The following is a 20,511-nucleotide window of genomic DNA, read 5'->3' as shown; positions in this document are numbered from 1 at the left end:
CACGAAGCTCTTCACCCAATTTTGCTTTGAACGTTATGTATCACCAAAAAGTCCGCATTGCAGGGCACTGGATCCGTGAGGATGATTTAGACTATTATCGAAGCAACAAGGAGCTTGGCTACTGAAATTCACGATGTGCGCCCCCTCCCCAGCGCAAGCTGACGCCTGAACAACGTGGCGCATTATATGGTCCAGAAAATGAAGGGCCCTCGAGCATCGGTATCCACCATATCAATCCATCGTCCGATCATGAGCGTGCCGCTGGGAAGGATCAGGCCCTCATACCCGTGGATCCAATTGAATTCCATTTCCAGATCATAGGGTGGCCAAACCTCCTCAGGAAGACACATTTCTTGATCCTGCTTGCCTGTTGTTTCATCTTCCTCCGAGAGAAGGGGAAGTTGTTCTCTATCAGGATCATAAATGGCAAAACAGAAACGACGCCAACCAGGAAAGCCGCCCTGCGGTTCGACAATAGATTCCACAAAGCCGCGCACCAGATATATAGAGTTGTCATCAGATCCGTGCTGCTGTTGAATTCCGCGAAAGTACAAACGACGCTCTTGCGTTCCCATAAGGGGAATGACAGTCTCAAACAACATTGGCCAATTCGAGGGGTCGGGATCCATCTTGATTTGCAGGAACTAGATACGAGCCTCAAGTCAGTCAGTTTGTTCGCCGACTGTGTACGTAGGACGGACTTACCATAGGGTCGATTTGTGGTAAATGTGTTTCTAGGTCCGCACATGTTTGACGACGTTCCAGGATACTCAGAGTGTCTGGATACGGATGGATGCATGCTGTAAGTCGAACGATGATTCATTATGTCAGCTTTTTCTTTTGGGACGATGAGAGAAGGCAAGAATGATGATCACTGACAATAATAACCCAGCCAGTGAGTGCTAAGACTAGGACTGCCGTCGACAAGAATCTTCGATGGTCCCGGTTGCTGGCCCCGGGGCAACTTTACATAAGAATTGTGGAAAGATACTTCATTGGGATTCAGGAAATGGCGAAGCCAAAAGTTGCGAATATCCAATATCTTCCCAAGGTCTGGCTTCTCCAGACTCACGAAAGGCTCGGCGATGTCGGTCTGATAAGAGTAGACGGTACCGATGTCATAATCACTGCGAAGGCAGCAGGCGGACATTGACGGATCCAAAGCGAGATGAGTGAGACACTACCGCAAATTCGTCAATGATGTTCTTCTCAATCTTGAAATGAAGTTTAGCCGGGGCAATTTGTACTCACAAGCTGAACACTGCAAAAGAGATCAGAAGGTGGATCGGGTTTCGCATTGTTATAACCGCTTAGAGGCCGACTGAGGAACTCCGAATGGATGAGCGTCTTACGAATTTGACCAAGAGTCTTCAAAGCAGCCTTACTGTCCTTTGGGGAATTGGCAAATGTCTCGAGAAGCATGTCCCTCAGCACCTCCAGCCACAATGTCTGCTCGTCATTCTGGCCGAAATTGAAGCTGATCTCTTGAGATAGCACGATTGACCGAATCTGATACTCGATCTTGAGCTCTGCCGAGGAGTGTTCTTGGGCTAGACCATAAAGGTCCTTGAATCGTTGGCGCCAGACAGACGAGTGAGCTGGTAGAATTTTCTTGGCCAGACGGATGCTGGATAACGTGAGACTGGCTATATCAGCATCATCGGGAAGGAGATATGCGATATACTGTATGATCTGAGGTGATTTTATCAGTGAATGGCTTGTCGAAGCATTGATGCGAAGAACACACCTCTGTTGGGAGCTCCAAAAGGGCGCTTGATGCTCTTGGACGGATGTTGGGTTGCCGGACTATCTTTCGCCTGCTAGCTTCTGGTTGGCATTTCTGCGGGTTGTTATGACTCGTCTGTTTGGAGCTGCTTGACATAACCGCTTGAGACTGGGTCTTGCTGTTGGCTTCACTATCTTAGAAAGAGTGGGATAGATGAACTCGGGTTCGTGGTTGGATTTGAGCGAGTGTACCGAATATTGTTTGATTGTCTGTTTAATGACTGCTCCAGTGAATATTTCTGTAACTGAGGGATACTGACTAGATAGACGGGGGGAGCAGTAGCGGCAGTTAGAGTAGGGCAGCTTGCTCCATCACCTCCTCTCAGAAATTACAGCTCACTGACTGGATGTTTAGAACAGTCCACCCCCATAGAGCGCAGTGCGCTGGCGCAGATTTACATAGGTAAGATCAGCCTCAACCACTATCTCAAGATGATCAACTGAACTGATGGCGCGACATGATCATCCTAACAAGCCCCCCAAGACAATCCACCACAGGCTGTTTAGCTGTACCTGATACGACGACCTCCGCTGCTGAATATGAGCAGATGGGACCCCCCGAAATATGGCAGAGGCCTTGACGGTGGTAAGAAACCCCTGACAGGCCAGACAGTTCATGTTGAACACCAGCCCTTGGCATACCTGGCCTAGGCCACCTAACCAGCATGGCTCAAGCCAGCCAGGCGCCTCAGCAACGCCTGACTTCTGAGGGCACCAGCCGACAATAGTTGACACCCCATTTTTGCTATATTTTCATATATTTCTATCTCTCCCAGCAGGGGGGGTCAGTAGCCCCCTGACCCTCGCAACTTGGGGACCCGTGAATCCAAACTGAGCCAGTAGTCACATAGGAGGGGACAGGGGGTAGGGAGACAAGCGCTTGGAAAGTGGGAGGACACCGAGGAAATACTAGTTTGACGGTGACACTGAGGGATTGACGGCACTGAGGGAATGATGGCGCCACCGAGCAGCGGGGGCGGCATGGGCAAGGGGTATACATTAGTCTAGGTATCCTGTCTTCTTTATATCTATATCCGCAGCGGTACAGTCCGAATAGGATGGCCGCCTACAGCGTGAGACTACTGCTCACTAGGAGCCTCCGGCATGGCCCAGCTCGACGCCGAAACGGAGTAAGGAACCAATCAAATCAATCAATCAATCAATCAATCAATTGAGGGATACTGGCTTGGTATGTGGATATCCAGGGTACTTCAAGTGTGAGGCTATTGTGAAAGACAGATGGGTATATCTCAAGTAAAGTGCGGGATACCCTTTGCCAGCCGAGATTATATTGATCCTCAATCAAGTTTCATGTGTCCGCATCTTCCGATTCTTCGGTCTGCTAAAGCCTCACAGTTTTCTATACTATCTGATGTCTTGTACCTCAACTACTTCCATGATAATCGCAAAGTCTCCTGAAAGCATCCCATGCTGTGGAGCAGTCTTACAAGGATAGAGATTGAGCCAGTCTAATCAATTGACGTGTTACGGCGACTCCTCGCCAGACTCTCTCTGACTCCCCAACCGTCAGCAAGAAGCCCCTTGACCTCCTCCAAGCTAAGGCCACTCATTTCCGGGTAGATGGCCCATACCCCAGTCCACCCCACGGCGCACACGCCTGCATAAACCGCAAAAGTCCAGCCGGGAGAGAGCCATTCCATCATGGGTAAAAAGGTAAGCCCAATGATGAAGTTGGACCCCCAGTTCGTTGCCGTCGCAAGCGCTGAGCCAAGAGATCGCACGTTCAACGGAAAGAGCTCCGACTGTTGCCAGGGCACATTTCCTAGCCCCAAGGCATAAGAGGCGGTGTATACTATCAGACAGAGAAGGATCGCCACGGGTAAAAACGAATGATCTGTGGCATCACCTCCCGCCTGCGCTTGTGCATCCAAATAGGGGGACAGGCCTGGCAGTTCCATGGAGGCGAAGGTCAAGGCACATACCAATAGGGAGACAAATATAACAGGAATAGAATATAGTAGAATGCGACGGCGACCGATCCTGTCGATCAGGGCAAAGGCCAGGAGCGTGAAGAGGAAGTTGGTAATCGCCACCGATAACGAGGTGAGAGTTGGCGAGGAAAAAGATAGGATGGAAAAGATCGTTGCGGAAAAGTACATGAGACTGTTGAAGCCACATAGTTGTTGCAGTCCTTGCAGCATCGTTGCTATTACCAGTGCTCTTCTGTTTGCCCCGATGCGGAAAAGGTCCTGAGCACGTCGCGAGACAGCACCAAGCCATACCATCCTACCTCCAGGAGGTTTGATGCGGTCCATCTCTGCTTCTTCCTCAGCTACCTCTAGCTGGATATCACGCACGACTTGTTTGGCGACCCGGTGGCTATCAAAATGACCTTGGTAAACCCTCGACAAGATATGAAGAGCTTCGGCTTCACGCCCGGCCTGGACCAGCCATCGGGGAGTCTCCGGAAAAACCACAACAACTGCGAACTGGATCACGGCTGGAAGAGCTCCAAGCCCGACGATCCAGCGCCAGCCGCTTGCGGTTGTAGAGAACAACCAGCCAATGATGTAAGCGACGACTTGACCACCAGTGATCAACAGGCACAAGATAGTCACAAGTCTGCCTCGAGCATGCGAAGGCGCCAGCTCGGAGATATATCTTTGGAAGAAAATTGATCAGCATATCACCAGGATGGTAGCTCCTCTGGGTCCATCATCCTCAGGTCGTCTTAGGAGACCCATGGCCTGCGAGATTGACCTACAACGGAGTGACCAGACTAGCTCCACCGACCGCCAGACCGACAACGCTTCTCCCTAGTATCATACCCCATACATGACTGGTGACAGCCTGTATTAGAGCCCCCAGAGTAAACAAGACATCCGCGACGAGTATCACCCTCCGCCGGCCGAGCTTATCAGCCAGAACCCCAGCCAAGGGACTCGCTATCAAGGCGAAAAGACTAGTGCACGATGTGATGAGACTCTTGTCCAAAGTGGTGAGGGGACGGTTCGAGAGATCGGAGCCGATGGATACGAGTGTTGAGGAAATGACGCCTGTGCTACATCAAGCGTGCAATGTTAGTTAGTCTGCGAGATGGACAATGGCTCTTCTTCGCGGGACCATGGAAACAAACTTACTCGTAGCCAAATAGGAGCCCACTGATGCCTGCAGAAAAGGTCAGGGCCCATATGAACAGACCGCCTGAATGCTCGCTGTCTAGATTGGATGGTCTGTTATTGGCATCAATGAGAGCATCAGCAATGGCCGAATGATGCGAAAGAAGTAAAGGAGCATCGGGCGCCGACTGATCGTTTGCATCCCCACGATTCATGGCTCAAGCGTTGGATTCATCGGGGTAATCATCAGCAAATACATTGATGACCATAACTAACGGCGGTGTCGGGAGTTTTGTGGGGGAAGTACGGATACGGAGTGCAATATCAGAAGCGGAGTATGGATTAGATCAGATACCGTTTACTAAGAGCTGTAACTTAAGGAGTACTCTGTGGCTGTTTGATCCACTCCGCCCAACCCTTTCAGCTTCAATATAGAATAAAACCCACTAGCTGCACCATACCCCTTAAATATAGACTATAGTATCTTAAAAGAGATACATATTAGAAGGGCAAAATGATCTAGAATTCATTCTTGTACTCTTTTTTTATAGCCTATATGCTACATCACCTCAGTGCTGTGCTACCACACCAGCCTCATTGGCCTGGGCACTGATCATCTTCTTATAGGCATCGACAGTGCCATCAAATTTGTGCACAGTGCCCTTGTCACAAACCCAGAGACTGGTGCAAACATTTTGCAGCATTGTCACGTCGTGAGATACCATCACAACACCACCATCGAATTTTTGCAACGCCTCAGACAGAGCGTCCATACCTTCGATATCCAGATGGTTAGAAGGTTCGTCGAGAACGAGGATGTGAGGATTGGTCAAGGACAAGCACGCAAAGGCCACACGAGACTTTTGACCTCCGGACAGCAGTTCCATGCGCTGGAGGCCAGTTGTGCCCGTGATACCGAAACTAAGAACGAGTGTTAGCTGATGTGCTCTAGTCTTCGTGGTATGAAGATGCAGCTTACGCTCCCAAATGTCGTCTATATTCTTCATCTGTCTTGCCAGGATAAGTCTTGGCCATGAAGCTCACCGCACTCGTAGTGAGGTCCAAAGCATCCACATGATGCTGGGCAAAGTAACCGATCCGCAACCTCGCATGAGTCGAGATGAGACCTGATGTTGGCTGAAGTTGATTAGTCAGGAGCTTCAGCACTGTGGTCTTACCAGCACCGTTCGGTCCGACAATACCGATACGGGAATCAAGCTGGACATCAAGTTCAACGTTCTTGAGCAGTGGCTTGTCTTTAGTATAGCCAAAGCTGACATCCGTCATCTGCACAATAGGAGGAGAAAGCTTTTCGACATCTGGAAACTTGAAGTGCACAACATAGTCGCTCTCCGGAGCTTCCAAAATGGGCATCCTCTCCAGTTTCTTGATTCTCGACTGGGCTTCGGACGACTTGGCCGCGTTGTACCGAAATTTGTCGATGAAGGCTAGGGAGTGCTGTCAGCAAAAAGAGAACAAAAGGGTAATAATGCTAAAAAGAATATGCAAACCTTGGAGATGTGCGCGCTCCGCCATTTGTTTCTCATATTCGCGTTTAGCGTTCTTCTTCCGCTCCTCCTTAGTGGCATAGAAGGATTCTGCAAACGATTAGCCAATCCCATTAGATATTTAGCAAGAAAGATACTTACCGAAGTTGGCACCCTTGTAGTAGTCAAGTCGCTCAGAATGTTGGTGCACAATGTCTGTGGCGACCTCATTGAGGAATGCTCGATCGTGAGAAACGACGAGAATGGTGCTAGGATACGTTTGAAGGTAATTGGTCAAGAAAGTGATAGACGGGACGTCCAACATGTTGGAAGGTTCTGCATCATTTAGTCAAAATCGTCTCTCACTCGTTCGGAACTTGGGCGGCACATACCGTCCAGCAACAGCAAGTCTGGCTCGCAGAACAGGGCTCGTGCCAATGCCAATCTCATTCTCCAACCACCAGAAAATGTTTTTGTGGCATACTGCTGTCTCTCCGGTGAGAAACCGAGACCAGCCAGGATACTAGCTGCGCGAGATTCTGCCTTGTCGGACTCCATTTCTGCCAACTTGGCATAGATGTCATTCAGAGTCAAGTCAAGACCCTCTCGTTCATGATCCAGCCTTGCGGCATCTGCCGATGTATCTGCCATTGAAGATCTCTCCGCTTCTATGGCAGCAAGCTGTTTCGTAATTTTCTGCACGATATTAGCCAAGTAGCTTGGAAAAGGGAAGCCCGACGGGTGGACCGACCTCTTGTTCCGCAAGGAGACGCTTCCGCCACACATCTGCGTCCAAGACTGCTTGAAGTGCTGGGGTATCATCACCCGTAATCTGCCGATATACTTAGCGATACCCATTAGTGGAGTAGTGAATGCGGATGGCGTACCTCCTGCTCAACGTGCAAAATCGAGATATGACTGGGAATAGAGACCTCTCTACGACTGAGGGCACGCAAGAGAGTAGACTTTCCGATACCGTTCTGACCCACAAGACCATACCGACGTCCATAAGCGAGAGTGAGCGACGCGTCGGTCAAGATACGGAGGCCGCCCACGGAGATATCAATACTGTCAATCTTGATATCTTTGCTCTTGGATTGAGAGTCGGAGCCCAACTGGAGCGGATTGACGGCCATATAGAATTCTTCGTAGGACATGGTGCTGTCCGGCTCGTTCAGGAGACGGGAAGCCTCGTATTGCACTGTCTTCATCTGCTTCTTTTCCTGCTTGGCCCGAATCTTCCGCTCTGCCTTTTCGAGCTTCTTACGATCAACGCGGGACTCTACCTTTCTGGCATTGGCTGACTCGAGGTCCACATTGCCTCCCGCAAGACCCAGGGTGGAAGACATGTTCCTCTGGGAGCCGACATGGATAGCCTGGTCCAGCTTCTTCGCGGTAAAAGGCATTTGCCTGCGCTCAGCATCGATGCCATTAGAAGCGCTCAGTGAGGAGATAAACTTCTCAACCAAGTTCCGGATAGCCTTCTCATTTTGATCCGAGAAATCCCCCGAGGCAGAGACGAGAAGCTCCGTCACCATGTCGGCAGCTTCCGACAGTGGCGACGGGGCGTTTACATCTTCAACGAAAGCGTTTGAAGCATGCGTCAAGTAGCCCTGGATAAAATCAGTTAAGGACTGTATTTGCAGATAGATGGGCTGTACTCACCACAGAGTATTCCGAGATCACACGGTCCAGACCGGGAATCTGGGCTTGGAGCTCTGCCTCCATTTTGACGATTTCGGTGTCGCAGAAACCGCGCTAGCAGAAAATGTTCTGGCAGGAAGAAAAAGTATCAGAGGAGCTCTCAAGAACTCCAGAAGATAGATGTGTGGGTTGTTCCAACAGGGTTTCGATCTCCGGCTGGTGTAATGCAGATCAAGCAATGTCTTTTTCACTGCCAGCCAATCTTGAGGTGGCAGATTTGTGGAGGTGGAACAGTGCCGAAGTGGCGGCTTGATAACTTGAATGAGAGCACTCAAGACACCTTGTACAGTAGGTATACTTCTACGTGAAGGCTCTTTTTCTCTAATTTACCCTTCAAAATATATAAAAATATACATATAAGTGAAAGAGCAACTGATTCAGAATCGAATAGCTCAAATCGGAACCACCTGAAATGGATCTCGCCTACTACAATTGAAGAGATATGCCGCTTCTGACCGCCTTCTTTCTTTGCAACATCTGCCTTCAGTCAACCACAAGTGGACAAGACAAAACAAGAGCTTCCTACTTCGTACCATGTGAACAATGCAAAAAAAAAAAAAAAAGTCCATGAGATGGCATGACCCAAAAGAGAGTTACAGTTTGTGGACAATCATACCACGCGACTTTGAGAAATGCGAATGTGCGTACGGAGTACTGACAGGACTATACTGCTTCTCCTCGCGCAAGTCAGTCAGCCCAAGCAGCCAAGATCTGCTGCAAGCCTGCAACAGTCTTGTCCATTCAAGCTGCAGCTGACTCAACATCATGAAACACAGACCGCCTATGCCAGTTACTTTTTCGCATGGTCTAGGGTTGCTGCATCCTGCACCCTGCGGGGAGTCCGAGAAGCCCACGGCTAGGAGTCTACTGTGTAGTAGGACAGAATAAGTCGATAGGAAACAACAGCAGGGATTGTGGTTTATGATCAGCATCCGGACAGTTGTTCAGGGAACCGTGCGACCCTGGCTTGGTTGGACATCCAATTGACAGAGCAATGGCGGCTATGTCCTTGAATTCTGCGTTCTAATAATAATAATGCTGGTCAACATCATTATTATAGTTCTATTAGTCGTGAATTTCCAGGGAGCGGATAGAGAGTATGCTGTATGAAAGTTTCATAGATTGACAGCACCCCTAGATGCTTGTTGTCCGGGGTGATAGTTACCCTCTTCTCATCCCTGAACAAGGGCATTGATGACCTTGCGAAATTAGTATCCTCCTCTTGGTTGATTATGATAATTATAGGTTAGGCAAGGGTTGCTGTCGCAGTTTTTTCAAACATTCTTGAAGACAAATGTAGATTGTCTAGGAGTCCCGGGTGTGACGACTTTGACGAGGCTTCTTCAGCAAGGACATCGAACAAGGGTATTGTCCACGGAAACAGGGGCAGGACGGGATACTCCGTACAGAGGAGGACGAACATTTAAGGGTTTTAAGGATTATCTATCTATCTAGTCGTCATCCCGATGGTCTGATAATTAGCTGTAAAATAATTGCAAGCAGGCTAACGCATTGTAACCTGGGTAGCGGACCAAGGAGGACCTCCAAGAAGGCTGGAATGTTGCAAATTTATCTTGAAGGCAAGACTGAAACATGATCCAGCTGGAGTAAGACTGAATATTAGCGGTGAAAACCTCGTCGCAGCCATACAGTGGTTCAAGCAAGTGCACTGACTGTGTAGGAGTCCGTGTTGCAACGATGATGACATTTTAATCTCGCAATCTTAAGATTCTCACAACATAAGACCCATCAGAAGCGGCCTCGGTCGGAGATATTCCCACCTTGGTGAAAAGGGAGAGGGGAGGAAAAGGAAAAGGAAAGTAAAGAGAGAGAGAGGAAACGAACCTGCAGGTTGCAGGCCACGTTCTCACCCACAAATACCCCTGATATGTCCGTACGGAGCAGGTACCTACTGATGGAATGCAATGGATCTATCACAATGATCTGCTTTGATATTACTAGATCAGATCAGTTACATGGATTTGTTGTACAGCACTTGGATACTGCCTATCTGGTCTGAATGTCGGATGGAATGTGCTGCTTTCTCCCTAGGTTAATAACTTAATTCCCTATGTGCTTCATATTTTTACGGATTTCAGAGTCTCTGTCCTTGACTCCTGCCGTGTCGTCATCATCCTCCACATGGAGTGGGATGAAACAGGAAGGGAGAACAGCAAAGGCAGGATCTGGATTTCTGGAAAACGGCGATCCATGTTCCATGATCCATCGGGAATCGTCCCATCTCGTTTCCCGCGGGTTCCCTCAACAGTTGACTTTGGGAGTTACTCCGTAGAAAACGATCATGTCACCTGGAACATGGAACACTGCCCGTTGGAACGTATCCACTTCAATATGTGGAAGCCAGGAAGACTGGAAATCTGGTTGATATTTCCAGGGAACCGGATGACCGACAGATACCTTAATTTCTGAACATTCTCTTTTTATTTCTCCGTGCTTGCTTGGAAACACTGAACTTAGATAGTTACCTCTCAGAGCCAGGCTATCTCAATGCAGGGGTAAATTCACATTTGGTTAGTAGACTGGATACCACTTCATTGATTGAGTAGTATCTACTCTGAATAATACTCCGTAGATAGACGCCTCCTCGCTTGCTACCTACCAGGTCCAAGTGGGCTAGATAGATAGATATCTATCTAGCTACTACGGACTACGGAGTACGGAGAACTGCATTAGGGTCTGTGAGCCTATTATATTGATTCTTCCAGTCTTTCAACCTTTCAGCCGGCCGAATCGATGAGGAAAAAAAAAGCCTGAGCGAGTGGAGAATCCTCCTCCGTGTGAGAGACTACGGAGTATGGGCTTATGATTACTTTTTCCAGCCCGTCCGGATCGGGGATCGCCTAGACTGCTCCAGCTCCAGCTTAGCTTCTCATCTCGATCCGAAGTTCGAACCGCCGAGCGCCGCATAAAGAGCCTTTGAGAGATTGTCTTGATAGAGGTTCTGTGTGGGAAATTTTTTTTTTCTCGTGTACCTAGCTAGGTCCTCGAGTCCAGCACAAGCAGAGAGCATACAGAGTAGGCAAGTAGTCTGGTGTACTAGATAGATACTCCGTAGGTAATAATTCCGATCTCTCTTCTCCAGGGATCGAGGTTCCTTGCTAGCAGGATCGTGCGCGCCAAGTGTAATTTGCAACTTGCAGCTCCTCCTGCTTTCCATCACAAATAGTTAACTAGATATCTAAATAAGATCAAACAATCATCCTTGTTGTTTTATACCCTTTTTTTCCTTATCCAAGGAAGTCCACCATGATCATGGAGTGATATCCAGATCTTTCAAGGTTACCAAAGCAATACTCGGTGCTGAGATTCTCTGCATGAAACTGCAGTGCTTCCATAACAATGGGAAGTGTGTAGATGATCGCTTACATCTGTAGCACTAAATCCCCTCCTAGTTCCCCATAGATACTCCCATCATGAAGCTGCCATGCTCTGGTTCAGTCAGAGAGTAAACAAACATTGATGACCATCATCCTAGGGACAATCCATAGCTAATCTGAAGGTCATAATCCGTAGAAGGATATAAACTACCGTTCTCCAGTAAATATAGGGATAAATAGTCAGACTTAGATTCTTAGTCGAGCCACCTGTCATTGGGAAATATGCCTTGCAGTTCGATCAAAAGCCTCACAAGAGTGACAAGATGCTGTTCTCTTCTTCCCTGTCTCTCTCTCTCTCTCTTTTTTTTTTCCTGGCTGGGGAAGGACAACTGGACGAGCTGTATTTAGAGTGGACCTCCTAGCGTAACCACAAACTACTGGATTTACTATTGTTAATTGTTATTGTCAACCATGGGAGCAAAGACGAGGCTAAAAATTATTTGTTTAACCCGAGATCTGATGGACAACTAAGTTACTAACTGACTAGATAGAACTCAGAAGACCCAATCGAAGCTATGTAAATATGCAGTACTACTTGTAGCGGCCGCATCCCGCACTTCTTCTGGTCGACCTTCTGTCTGTCTGTCCGACAGACTTACTCTTATTCTTATTCCTGTTAAGTATGTTGATTCACCGCTAATTATTCTGTTATTATTCCCTGGTAGTTAATGTCATTATTCTCCTTCCCAGCTGCTGACTCTGAGTCTGGGGGGAAATCCTCCATTCGCAGTTCTACAACATTGAAGAAGAGAGGAGGAGGAAGAGGGCCGACAGCAGCAGCAGCAGCAGCCACTGCTCTCTGTTCCTGAGATCTTCCTCTCCCTCTGCTGTTTGTCTTACTCTCTTCTGGAGTACATTCTTTTATGCTTCTTTCTGCGCCGACCCTCTCCCATTCCTTTTCGCTTCCTTGCTGCGCACCTATTTTCACCTGCCTTGACATTTTATCCTAGCTGCAACGGCCCCTCTCTTTCCCCTCAAGAACATCTCCGCTTCGCAGGATTGACGACAGCCAAATCTCCATACAATACAGCTTTCTAAACCCCTCCTTCTTGTCCAATCTGCTTCTGGTTGCTTCGATTCCGCCGTCGCATTCTTGTCCCCTTTCGCCTTCTGAGACCTATTCAGCAAATTAGTCCTGATTGTGCATGATTATGTTCATAGGAATGTCACATCTGCCTGTCAATGCTGCTGAACTGAGCTCTGTGGTGCTTGACGCTGTTTTCAGCACCCCTTGAGGATGGAGCATGTTTCTACCGTGAGTCTCCCTCCTATCGCAGTTGTCTATCTCTTTTCTCTTTCGATGGTCCCTTATTTCCCTACGACCAGAGGAGAGGTTAGCCAGGCTTGGTGTTCCAGCTCGATGCGCTGTATAAGTGCCATGAAGCTGAGGACGCTATGCGGTCTGCCATGCCCAACCTCCATGGTCTGCGATTAGCCCTTCCGAAGAGATTAGTTCTAATCTCTGTTTTCTCCGCTCAGCTCTGTGCGGTTAGCACCGTTGGTATCGCAGCGACGGGTTTTGCTCTCGGTCGCGTGGATCGGCCATCCTCCAGGTTGGGACGATTCCGTAAAAACACCCTTACCCTCCGCGATCACGGCGCATCGGCGCCAAACAATATCATATCGCCCACAACTCCAAAATCCTCTCATTTCCCTCCCACAGTCCTTGAGTCAACCCCGGTTCCTGTTCCAGAGCCCGCCTCCGCGAATGAGCTGTGTGGTTCCGCTGAGATTCAATCAGGAAGTCGGCTTTTTCGCAGAAAGTCCTCCTTCGCGGGCGTGATACTTCGTCGCAGGGGTCATACATTAACTAGTCCGCCGTCTCAAATCAATCAGGAGTCGCCAGCAGCCTCACATTCCCGACGACCGTCTTCATCCTGGTTGCGCCGACTATCAATCCAACCGCCAGAGAACCGCCCCCCAAGTCAGGGTCCTTGGTCACCATTGTCCAATCGCCCCACAAGTCCAGCCTTTTCGCGACCTTCCAGCCAGCGCAGAGTACCGAACAAGCTTGTGAAACGGCCGCCATCACAGCATGCGAATGCCTTACCTCCGTCCCCACAGACGCCCTCATCCCCCTTGGCACCTCCTCTCACACATAGACCTGCAACAAGTTATCAACGGTCCGAAGCGCTGCGACATAGAGCAACCCATAGCTTAAACTTCGAACCTAGCTTTATCGTCAGTCCTTCATCGCGAATTGTCGCGCTCGGCTGCCCATCTCCTCGCGACAATGACGCATGGCAACCATATTTGAAATCCAGTTCCGAGGGGTTGGCTGAGAGACTCGCTCGAAGGCTGTCGACTACACCCAAGCCGAGAGAACACACGCTGCGACGAATATTACCCAGCTCAGATGCGGTGCCTGCGCTTGTTCTGGCCACCTCGATAATCAGCAAGGAGCCTGTGAAGGGCGTAGACCTGGATGTCTCCGCTCCTTCCTCACCGGTCCAGTTCCGCGATCCATTCAAATCCATTGATTCTCAGCATGCGCTAGACGCACCTTCCCCTATGGAAAGCGAGGATGGCCCATCTTCAGTCGTCCTTGAAGAAGCAGATCCAAAGTCATCAGTAACCAGCTCAGGCGCAGCAGATACAGAGAGACCATGTCATGTTCCATTGGTGTGGCCGAAAAGGAGAGCAGCCTCAACTCCAATTTCAGGGGTGTTAAATCCGAATACGACCCTTCTCGACTCAAAGCAGTTGAATGGAAGGCGTAACATCACCGATCCAAACGTCTTCCGTCGCCCTCCCACACTATCCCAAACAAAATCCTCCGCTTTCCTAACCGCAAACCTCATGGGATCACGACGATTTGTTACTCCCCCGAGACCGGAGCTAGGTCTGTGCCGGGATGGCAGTCACCGCCCGTTTAATTCAGATGCAGTACCTCTGTCGGCATACCAAAATGAGAGCTTTTGCGCCTCCGACTCAACGTTTTCATGGTCATTCCAGCACCGTCCCAAAAGACACTCGATCGCGGCTTCTGATCCGGCATCAACCGCAATCGGTTCTGACGACACACGCATTTTCACGTCCGGTGATGAAGATGAGATGGATTTCTTGACTGATACGGCATTTGGCTCAATCCGAACGCACATCACAAGTGGCAGCGATTCGGGCTTTCGGGTCCCCCGGATTGAATCCATGTTTTCCAAGAGTCCAGCAGAAGGTTGTGCCAACCCCGAGGTCAATAAGTACGGTGAAACCATTTCTCGTGGCTCGATTGCTCCTCGGACCTTAGATTCGTGTCTCTGCAGCCTGCAAACCAATCTCTCTCCCCTTGCTGATGCAAGGTCTGTATCCCAGGAGAGGGCAAGTTTCGATGGTGGTGAGGATAGCAGAATATCCTTTCCATCAGATCTATCGGAAGAGGAAGATGCTTGCAGCATGGTAGCCGCACTCCCTAGCGATTCGATCTCATCAGTCACCCTTCCCCGCCGCCTCAATCTATCTCTGGAGACTCCGGGTCATTCTTTTAGACACGATATTCATGCTGGAATGTTCGCAGAGTTGTCGCTCAATTCAGACCAGACCTTTCTGCAGGACGATTCACGTGTAGGAACCCAGGAATATCGGGAGTCGTATCCGAAGATGAACATCTTTGACTGGTCAGAACAATCGCGAAATGATCGCGAAGTAACGGGATCTGACGAGCGGCCGCGTACCGTTCATGGAAAACATGGACCGGAGATGCGCGGTAGCCGTCCTCCGGGACGAAGGGCGCCAAATGCATTGCATCTGCGCAGCCAGAGCGTTCCTGTGGCGAGAGACCCGATCATCGCTAATGAATCGCGTCAAAGCTCAGGCAAGTTTGGAACCTGGGGTCTGGGCAGCAAGGGCGTCAGCGAAGATTGGGATAGTGACTTTGAGTTCGACGATGCGGACGGAGGTAGTGAGGCTTTGAAACCGGACAGGGCTGAATCTCAACAAGGAATGGTGGTCCCTGCAGCCATTCTAGAGCGTCAGGCCAGCCTCCACGGGCAATTCGGGCAGGTCCAGGAACTTACCTTGCTGGTTGAAGAGCTCAAACGACTTCGCCACCGGGCAAGCTATCTCAATATTGTCCAAGGACCTTCAAATGAGTTGTGGAAAGAGGCCGAAGGCATCGTCAACCTAGCCACACTTGACGATGACGAGAACAACGACTCACCACCGCGATCACCATCGTCTCTTACCTTCAGTTTCGATGATTCAGAAGGCGAGTCTTCCAACGCAGCGGATGCGGCGAAACGTGGTAGCGGGGATTCCTGGCGAGCCTCGCTCCCAGAAAAGCTGCATCCGAGCCTTACTATTTCGTCGTGCTCGCAGGATAATGATACGTCCACCAAGGCGAAAACAGTGCTGGATCTGATCTATCAACAACGCGTCTCACACGACCCCACTTTCCGCAATTCCCATCTTTCTCGCTCAAAAAAACTGCCCTTCGACACTCAATCTCTCCGCGACCTTGTTATTCGAGCCGGTGCGGTGACCCGTTCACTGAAGGAGGTTATTCGCACAGCGGAAGGAGTGATGCCGACCCCAGAAGATAAATCAGTGTCTTCGAACCCTCCGTTCAGTCGGATATTCGATCAACCTGCTGATGACGACCACCTAATCTACGAAGCGCGCTGTATCAATTAGGTCTTCTGATCCTCGACCGGCTGCGGTTCATCTAGCGTTGCCGTCCGCGCCGTTCTCTCACATACTATCTTTATGTCCTTCATCCCGAATGATCAACTTGAGAATATGACATGACGTGAAATGCAACAACTGGCACAGTTCCTCTTCTTTGGCTCTTATGATCCGTGCTGCTTCCCTTCTTCTGTGCTCACGCCTTTTCCAAATGTTATATCGGTCAACTATGACTTGGAATGCGTCTTCCTCAGATTTATTCTTCACTCTATATGCGTGAAGTGTTGGTGTACAATTTTTTTTCTTTCACTTTTTCCCTCTTTTTGTGAAGGGTCTCTCTTCTATTGTCTATTTTTGTATGCGCATTGTGGGATGTGCTGATCTATCTGTTTCCACCATTCTGTATTTCCTTCTTCTGTCTCACATTTCCTTTAATCTCATGTTTTCTTCCTTTGACCTCCCGCTTTTGTCATAACAGTGGTCATGTTTGTTTTTTCTTTTTCTTTTTTTTTTATGCTGGATGCACTCGTATGGCATTTCAGGTGCTTTTTTACAGAGGATCCTCAGGTGTTTGGCTATTGGTGCTCAAGGCGCAGAACCGCATCACACAAAGCAGGTGCTAGGGAAGTGGTGTGCATATCTTGCAAGACCGGGATCAACATTGACAATGTTGATTGAAAAGGAAAAAGTCACTCTAGATGGAAGTTGACAATACTTTGTTATAATAGAGGAAATGGTGCATAATGTAATCAAGAACAGGAAAATGAATTGAAGGTATCTTGGCCTCTGGTGCACTCAACCTGACCTAGATATACAATGTACGCAAGAACGTATGATACACATTGGCATTAAAAAATTAGGTATGCAATGCAGTCATGTCGAATCCATCCAATGGAGAAGAAATCAAATAGGGGGTATCGTATCAAAACAAGAAAACTTGTTCTGGACAAAATAGTATCCGGTGATCTATGAAGAATCGGCGCGCTCAGTAACCAGGAATGACACGTCTAATGTAGGCGACGCAGATCGCCACGAGCCTCGTGGCAGTGATAGGTGAATATGCGGACAGCAGGCACTGGTCTGGCAGTCGTGGTCTCTGCGATTTCTCTTCACACGTGCCGACCAGTTGATCTCTCACTGTCGTCTTCCTTCAGAAGAGACATTGGTATCAATCCGCGTGCTTATCATTGTGAGCTTGAACAGCTGGAAGATATTCCATTGTAAACTTGTTCTTAGCCCGGATCTTGTGTCCGTACAGATAAAAGAGGAGCGGCATGGGCATCATGAGCGCAGCGACGCAGCCAGGCAGGGTTCCGGTCCAGTTGACGCCGAAAGCGTTAAACTGTGCTGCGAGTCAGCGGCGGATCTCAAGCGGTATGGACTACGTTGGGTAAGGGATGGCTTCACCCACCATAGACGGTGCGAAAAGAGGGAATCCTGCGCCAGCTGCAGAACGCAGAACGCTATTTGCGGCCAGAGCAGAAGCGGCACTGTCGGGGGGTATATCATTGTTGGCATCCAATTTCTTGTTGTACCATGGCTGGAGCAGGATTATAAAGATGCCTCCCAGGAACTCCCCAATGATCATCCCAATATAGGGCAGACTACCAACACCTTTACCGAAACCGTAGATCTGCTGAAAAACAATGGGATAAACTATCATAAAGAGATATAGCAAACCGTACAGGAATGCCATGTATATACCCCGCAAGAGCACGATTGGTTCGGTGAATAGGATTCGCAGCGGACGACTGAAATTCTTCCGAATGAGCTCACCCAACTCCACCTCAATTTCCTCTTGTTTTGCGTGGATGCCCCAATTCTTCGTCCGTAGATGCAGTTCAGCAGCCTTTCCGATGAGGACAACCGGCAGATACGTTTCTTCCAGAAAGAATAGATCCAGGGCAAAAGCCGAGGTGCCTGTGATCCCAGTGAGATATTCCGTCCAGCGCCAACCCAGGTAACTCTCTACGATGAAGCCACCGACGAATGGGGCAAAGAGGGGCCCAGTGAACACCGTCATTGTGAAAAGAGTGATGGTGATACCTCAATGGCGATTGTCATAAATATCTGAAAACACTGCCGCAACGACAGCAATAGGGCATGACCCGAAGAAGCCTCCAAAAAAAGCGAGAGATTGTGACGGTCTGTAGGTTCTCCGCGGTAGAGACTGCGAATTGGAAGACGGTGAAACCAAACATGCCAATCAGCATGGGAAGTCGTTGACCTTGAAGTTCCGACAACGGTGAGAAGAACGTCGGACCGCATGCAAATCCTAGTACATATAAGGATAGACCCAGAGTATCGACTTCGTTCGAGACATGAAAGTGTGAAGACACAGCAGAATTGGCCGCAGAATAGATGCTGCTGGTGAACGTCACATTAAATGTCGTGTAAACCAGCATGAGTGATATTGCGATCGTGACTTCAAAGGTGACTTCAACGTCCTCCCTAGGCAACCAACACATCTGTGAAAGATGCATCGGCATACCGAGGATTCATTGATTGACTTCTTCTTGAGAGTCCATTTCTGGGGATGCAGAGGGTCATCCGGACCGACAAATTCGACGACATATTCCTCTTTCTCTGGGAGAGCTGGCGGATACGGTTTTTCTGCACCGAAATCTGGTAGAGGTTTCTTTGACACGCGTGGTTTGAGAGCGCCCACAGTAGCACTGCTGGCTCCGTTGAGTTGCAATACGACTGAGCGCTGTGAGGTGTGGTTCAAGACCATTGCCTCGCTGCGTCTGCGCAGTCTGAATCTGAGAAAGATAGTATACGTCTTCGTCCAGTTGGGATGAGTTACTGGAAGAGGTGACCGAGGACGAGAAGGAGTCGGACCGAGAGGCACAGCTGCCATGACCGAGACTCTGCCGACGAGTTGGAGGACGATATGCCTCTAATTCGGCCCTCTCGCGATCCCGAGATATAGAATCCATGACAGACAGCGACTCACAATTGGGAAGTAGGGGGAGCAGGATATCAAGCTCAACAGGTCATGGCAAACGTATCGAAGTCTCTCGTCTCCAGTGAGAGACGAGTGGAGGGGAGGGGTTTAAAAAGTATTGGGCAGTGATGAATGAGAAGATAGAGCAAGGTAGCAGAAACATCATCACCTAGGCATCCTCGTGAAGAGGCAAAAAAAGAAGAGGGACCAGACCGCGAGAAGCCAGCTGTGCGAGTGGGCTTCTAGATTGTAACCCAACTACGGAGGCGACTGAACTTGAAGATGATCTCAAATCTCTTCGGAGATGTTCCCGGCACGGGGAAGACAAGTTCATTTTTCCTTCTTTCTGTTTCTTCCCAATCTTATTCTTTGTGTGCCGCTTGGGTGAATACAATTCATTATACAAGTTCGAATTCATATCCCACCAGCAAACACTGCTCCATTCATAATCCCCACTAGGTAGGATTCTTCACAATCCACCAAAGAAAGATAAGAGGCGCGAAATGGTAATTGCATCGTTCAGGCACCCATTGGTTATGATTTTAAGGCGATCACTCTCACACAGTACTTACTCTCATAGTTGACTAGGCAATCTTAGTTGCCCTCTTGAGGGCAAATATTTACTGAAAATTAAGATAGATGGCGCATATCCTCGGTAGAGTTTCTGGACCTGAAAAATAATGCTTAGGCATAAGAAGTTGAGACTTCCTTCCAACGTGCCTTCATTGAAGCACATGTGGATATCATACTGCATGTCGGATGGAATGGGCTGCAGGTACAGAGTAGAATAATGGAAGTAATATTATAGGCGAGATAGGGTAATCCTCCGAGATGGCGTCGGTCACATGAGGAGCCGCCTGACTCTGAGAGCCCAAGACGCACTTTGACGTCACGATGCTGCTGCAGAGTTTTCCTCTCGCTCTGCTGTAAGTACGGTACTGAGTAGCGCAATGGTCATACTGCAGACCGTAGAGAATACTCCCGTTGATGATCATGATGATAAGAATAACAGCATCATCAGTGTCGCAACATCGGGCACTCCCCAGTATATTCTAAATTGTCCTATCATGACCTGATGGCCTGAGAGGACTCTGTAGTCAGCTCGCTCTTTTACATTTTCCCGACCTAAGACATAGACGCCCATTCTGTCAGTCAACATGTTGATGGCAAAGAAGTAGATACAGTATGCAAATAATAATAACAATAGAAGTCAGAACGCCTATCAAGTGATCTTTCTCAGTATACTCGAGTTACTCCCATAATTCAGTGTGGACTCGAGCTTTCAAGTATACAGGGGATGCATACCAAGTGCTCTTTTATCTTGTCACGCTGCGATAAATGTACTCCGTAGATTGGTGGTACGCCTTGTCCTAATTATGCTACAATCGAGGACTATTCGCCCTGTACGCCTACATTAGATGATAATAATGTCAATGGTCGACAAAAGATCCTTGTTTGACTTCAATATACTTACTGAACAGTAAGTGTATTAC

General features: G+C 48.9%; 6 protein-coding genes across 6 annotated transcripts, besides 3 other annotated features; 1 reads left to right on the top strand and 5 right to left on the bottom strand.

Moving 5' to 3' along the window:
* Positions 1-182: 182 nt before the first annotated feature.
* On the bottom strand, positions 183-1,882 carry ACLA_045390 (uncharacterized protein; the record flags this gene model as incomplete). The annotated part of the gene is made up of 5 exons (XM_001271499.1): positions 183-644; positions 706-779; positions 880-1,180; positions 1,252-1,692; positions 1,748-1,882. 5 exons carry the CDS (start codon positions 1,880-1,882, stop codon positions 183-185), a joined length of 1,413 nt encoding a protein of 470 aa, XP_001271500.1.
* A 1,039-nt stretch (positions 1,883-2,921) lies between these two features.
* Positions 2,922-2,957: a microsatellite.
* Positions 2,926-2,957: a microsatellite.
* Positions 2,958-3,254: 297 nt separating this feature from the next.
* On the bottom strand, positions 3,255-5,080 carry ACLA_045380 (putative MFS myo-inositol transporter; the record flags this gene model as incomplete). The annotated part of the gene is made up of 3 exons (XM_001271498.1): positions 3,255-4,407; positions 4,511-4,807; positions 4,887-5,080. The coding sequence occupies 3 exons, from the start codon at positions 5,078-5,080 to the stop codon at positions 3,255-3,257; spliced, it is 1,644 nt and encodes a 547-aa protein (XP_001271499.1).
* Positions 5,081-5,434: 354 nt separating this feature from the next.
* Positions 5,435-8,080, bottom strand: ACLA_045370 (putative AAA family ATPase GCN20; the record flags this gene model as incomplete). Its single annotated transcript, XM_001271497.1, has 8 exons — positions 5,435-5,786; positions 5,845-6,313; positions 6,377-6,463; positions 6,515-6,688; positions 6,745-7,048; positions 7,104-7,184; positions 7,240-7,965; positions 8,018-8,080. The coding sequence occupies 8 exons, from the start codon at positions 8,078-8,080 to the stop codon at positions 5,435-5,437; spliced, it is 2,256 nt and encodes a 751-aa protein (XP_001271498.1).
* A 3,644-nt stretch (positions 8,081-11,724) lies between these two features.
* Positions 11,725-11,767: a repeat region.
* Positions 11,768-14,253: 2,486 nt separating this feature from the next.
* On the top strand, positions 14,254-16,080 carry ACLA_045360 (uncharacterized protein; the record flags this gene model as incomplete). The annotated part of the gene is made up of 1 exon (XM_001271496.1): positions 14,254-16,080. The coding sequence occupies one exon, from the start codon at positions 14,254-14,256 to the stop codon at positions 16,078-16,080; it is 1,827 nt and encodes a 608-aa protein (XP_001271497.1).
* A 1,159-nt stretch (positions 16,081-17,239) lies between these two features.
* On the bottom strand, positions 17,240-18,094 carry ACLA_045350 (uncharacterized protein; the record flags this gene model as incomplete). Its single annotated transcript, XM_001271495.1, has 2 exons — positions 17,240-17,413; positions 17,483-18,094. The coding sequence occupies 2 exons, from the start codon at positions 18,092-18,094 to the stop codon at positions 17,240-17,242; spliced, it is 786 nt and encodes a 261-aa protein (XP_001271496.1).
* A 416-nt stretch (positions 18,095-18,510) lies between these two features.
* ACLA_045340 (uncharacterized protein) lies at positions 18,511-18,931 on the bottom strand (the record flags this gene model as incomplete). Its single annotated transcript, XM_001271494.1, has 2 exons — positions 18,511-18,522; positions 18,563-18,931. The coding sequence occupies 2 exons, from the start codon at positions 18,929-18,931 to the stop codon at positions 18,511-18,513; spliced, it is 381 nt and encodes a 126-aa protein (XP_001271495.1).
* Between the last annotated feature and the right edge of the window lie 1,580 nt (positions 18,932-20,511).

Source organism: Aspergillus clavatus, genomic scaffold, assembly GCF_000002715.2.
Source record: "Aspergillus clavatus NRRL 1 1099423829800 genomic scaffold, whole genome shotgun sequence".
Lineage (NCBI taxonomy): Eukaryota > Fungi > Ascomycota > Eurotiomycetes > Eurotiales > Aspergillaceae > Aspergillus > Aspergillus clavatus.
This window is presented reverse-complemented; position numbering and strand designations above follow the sequence as displayed.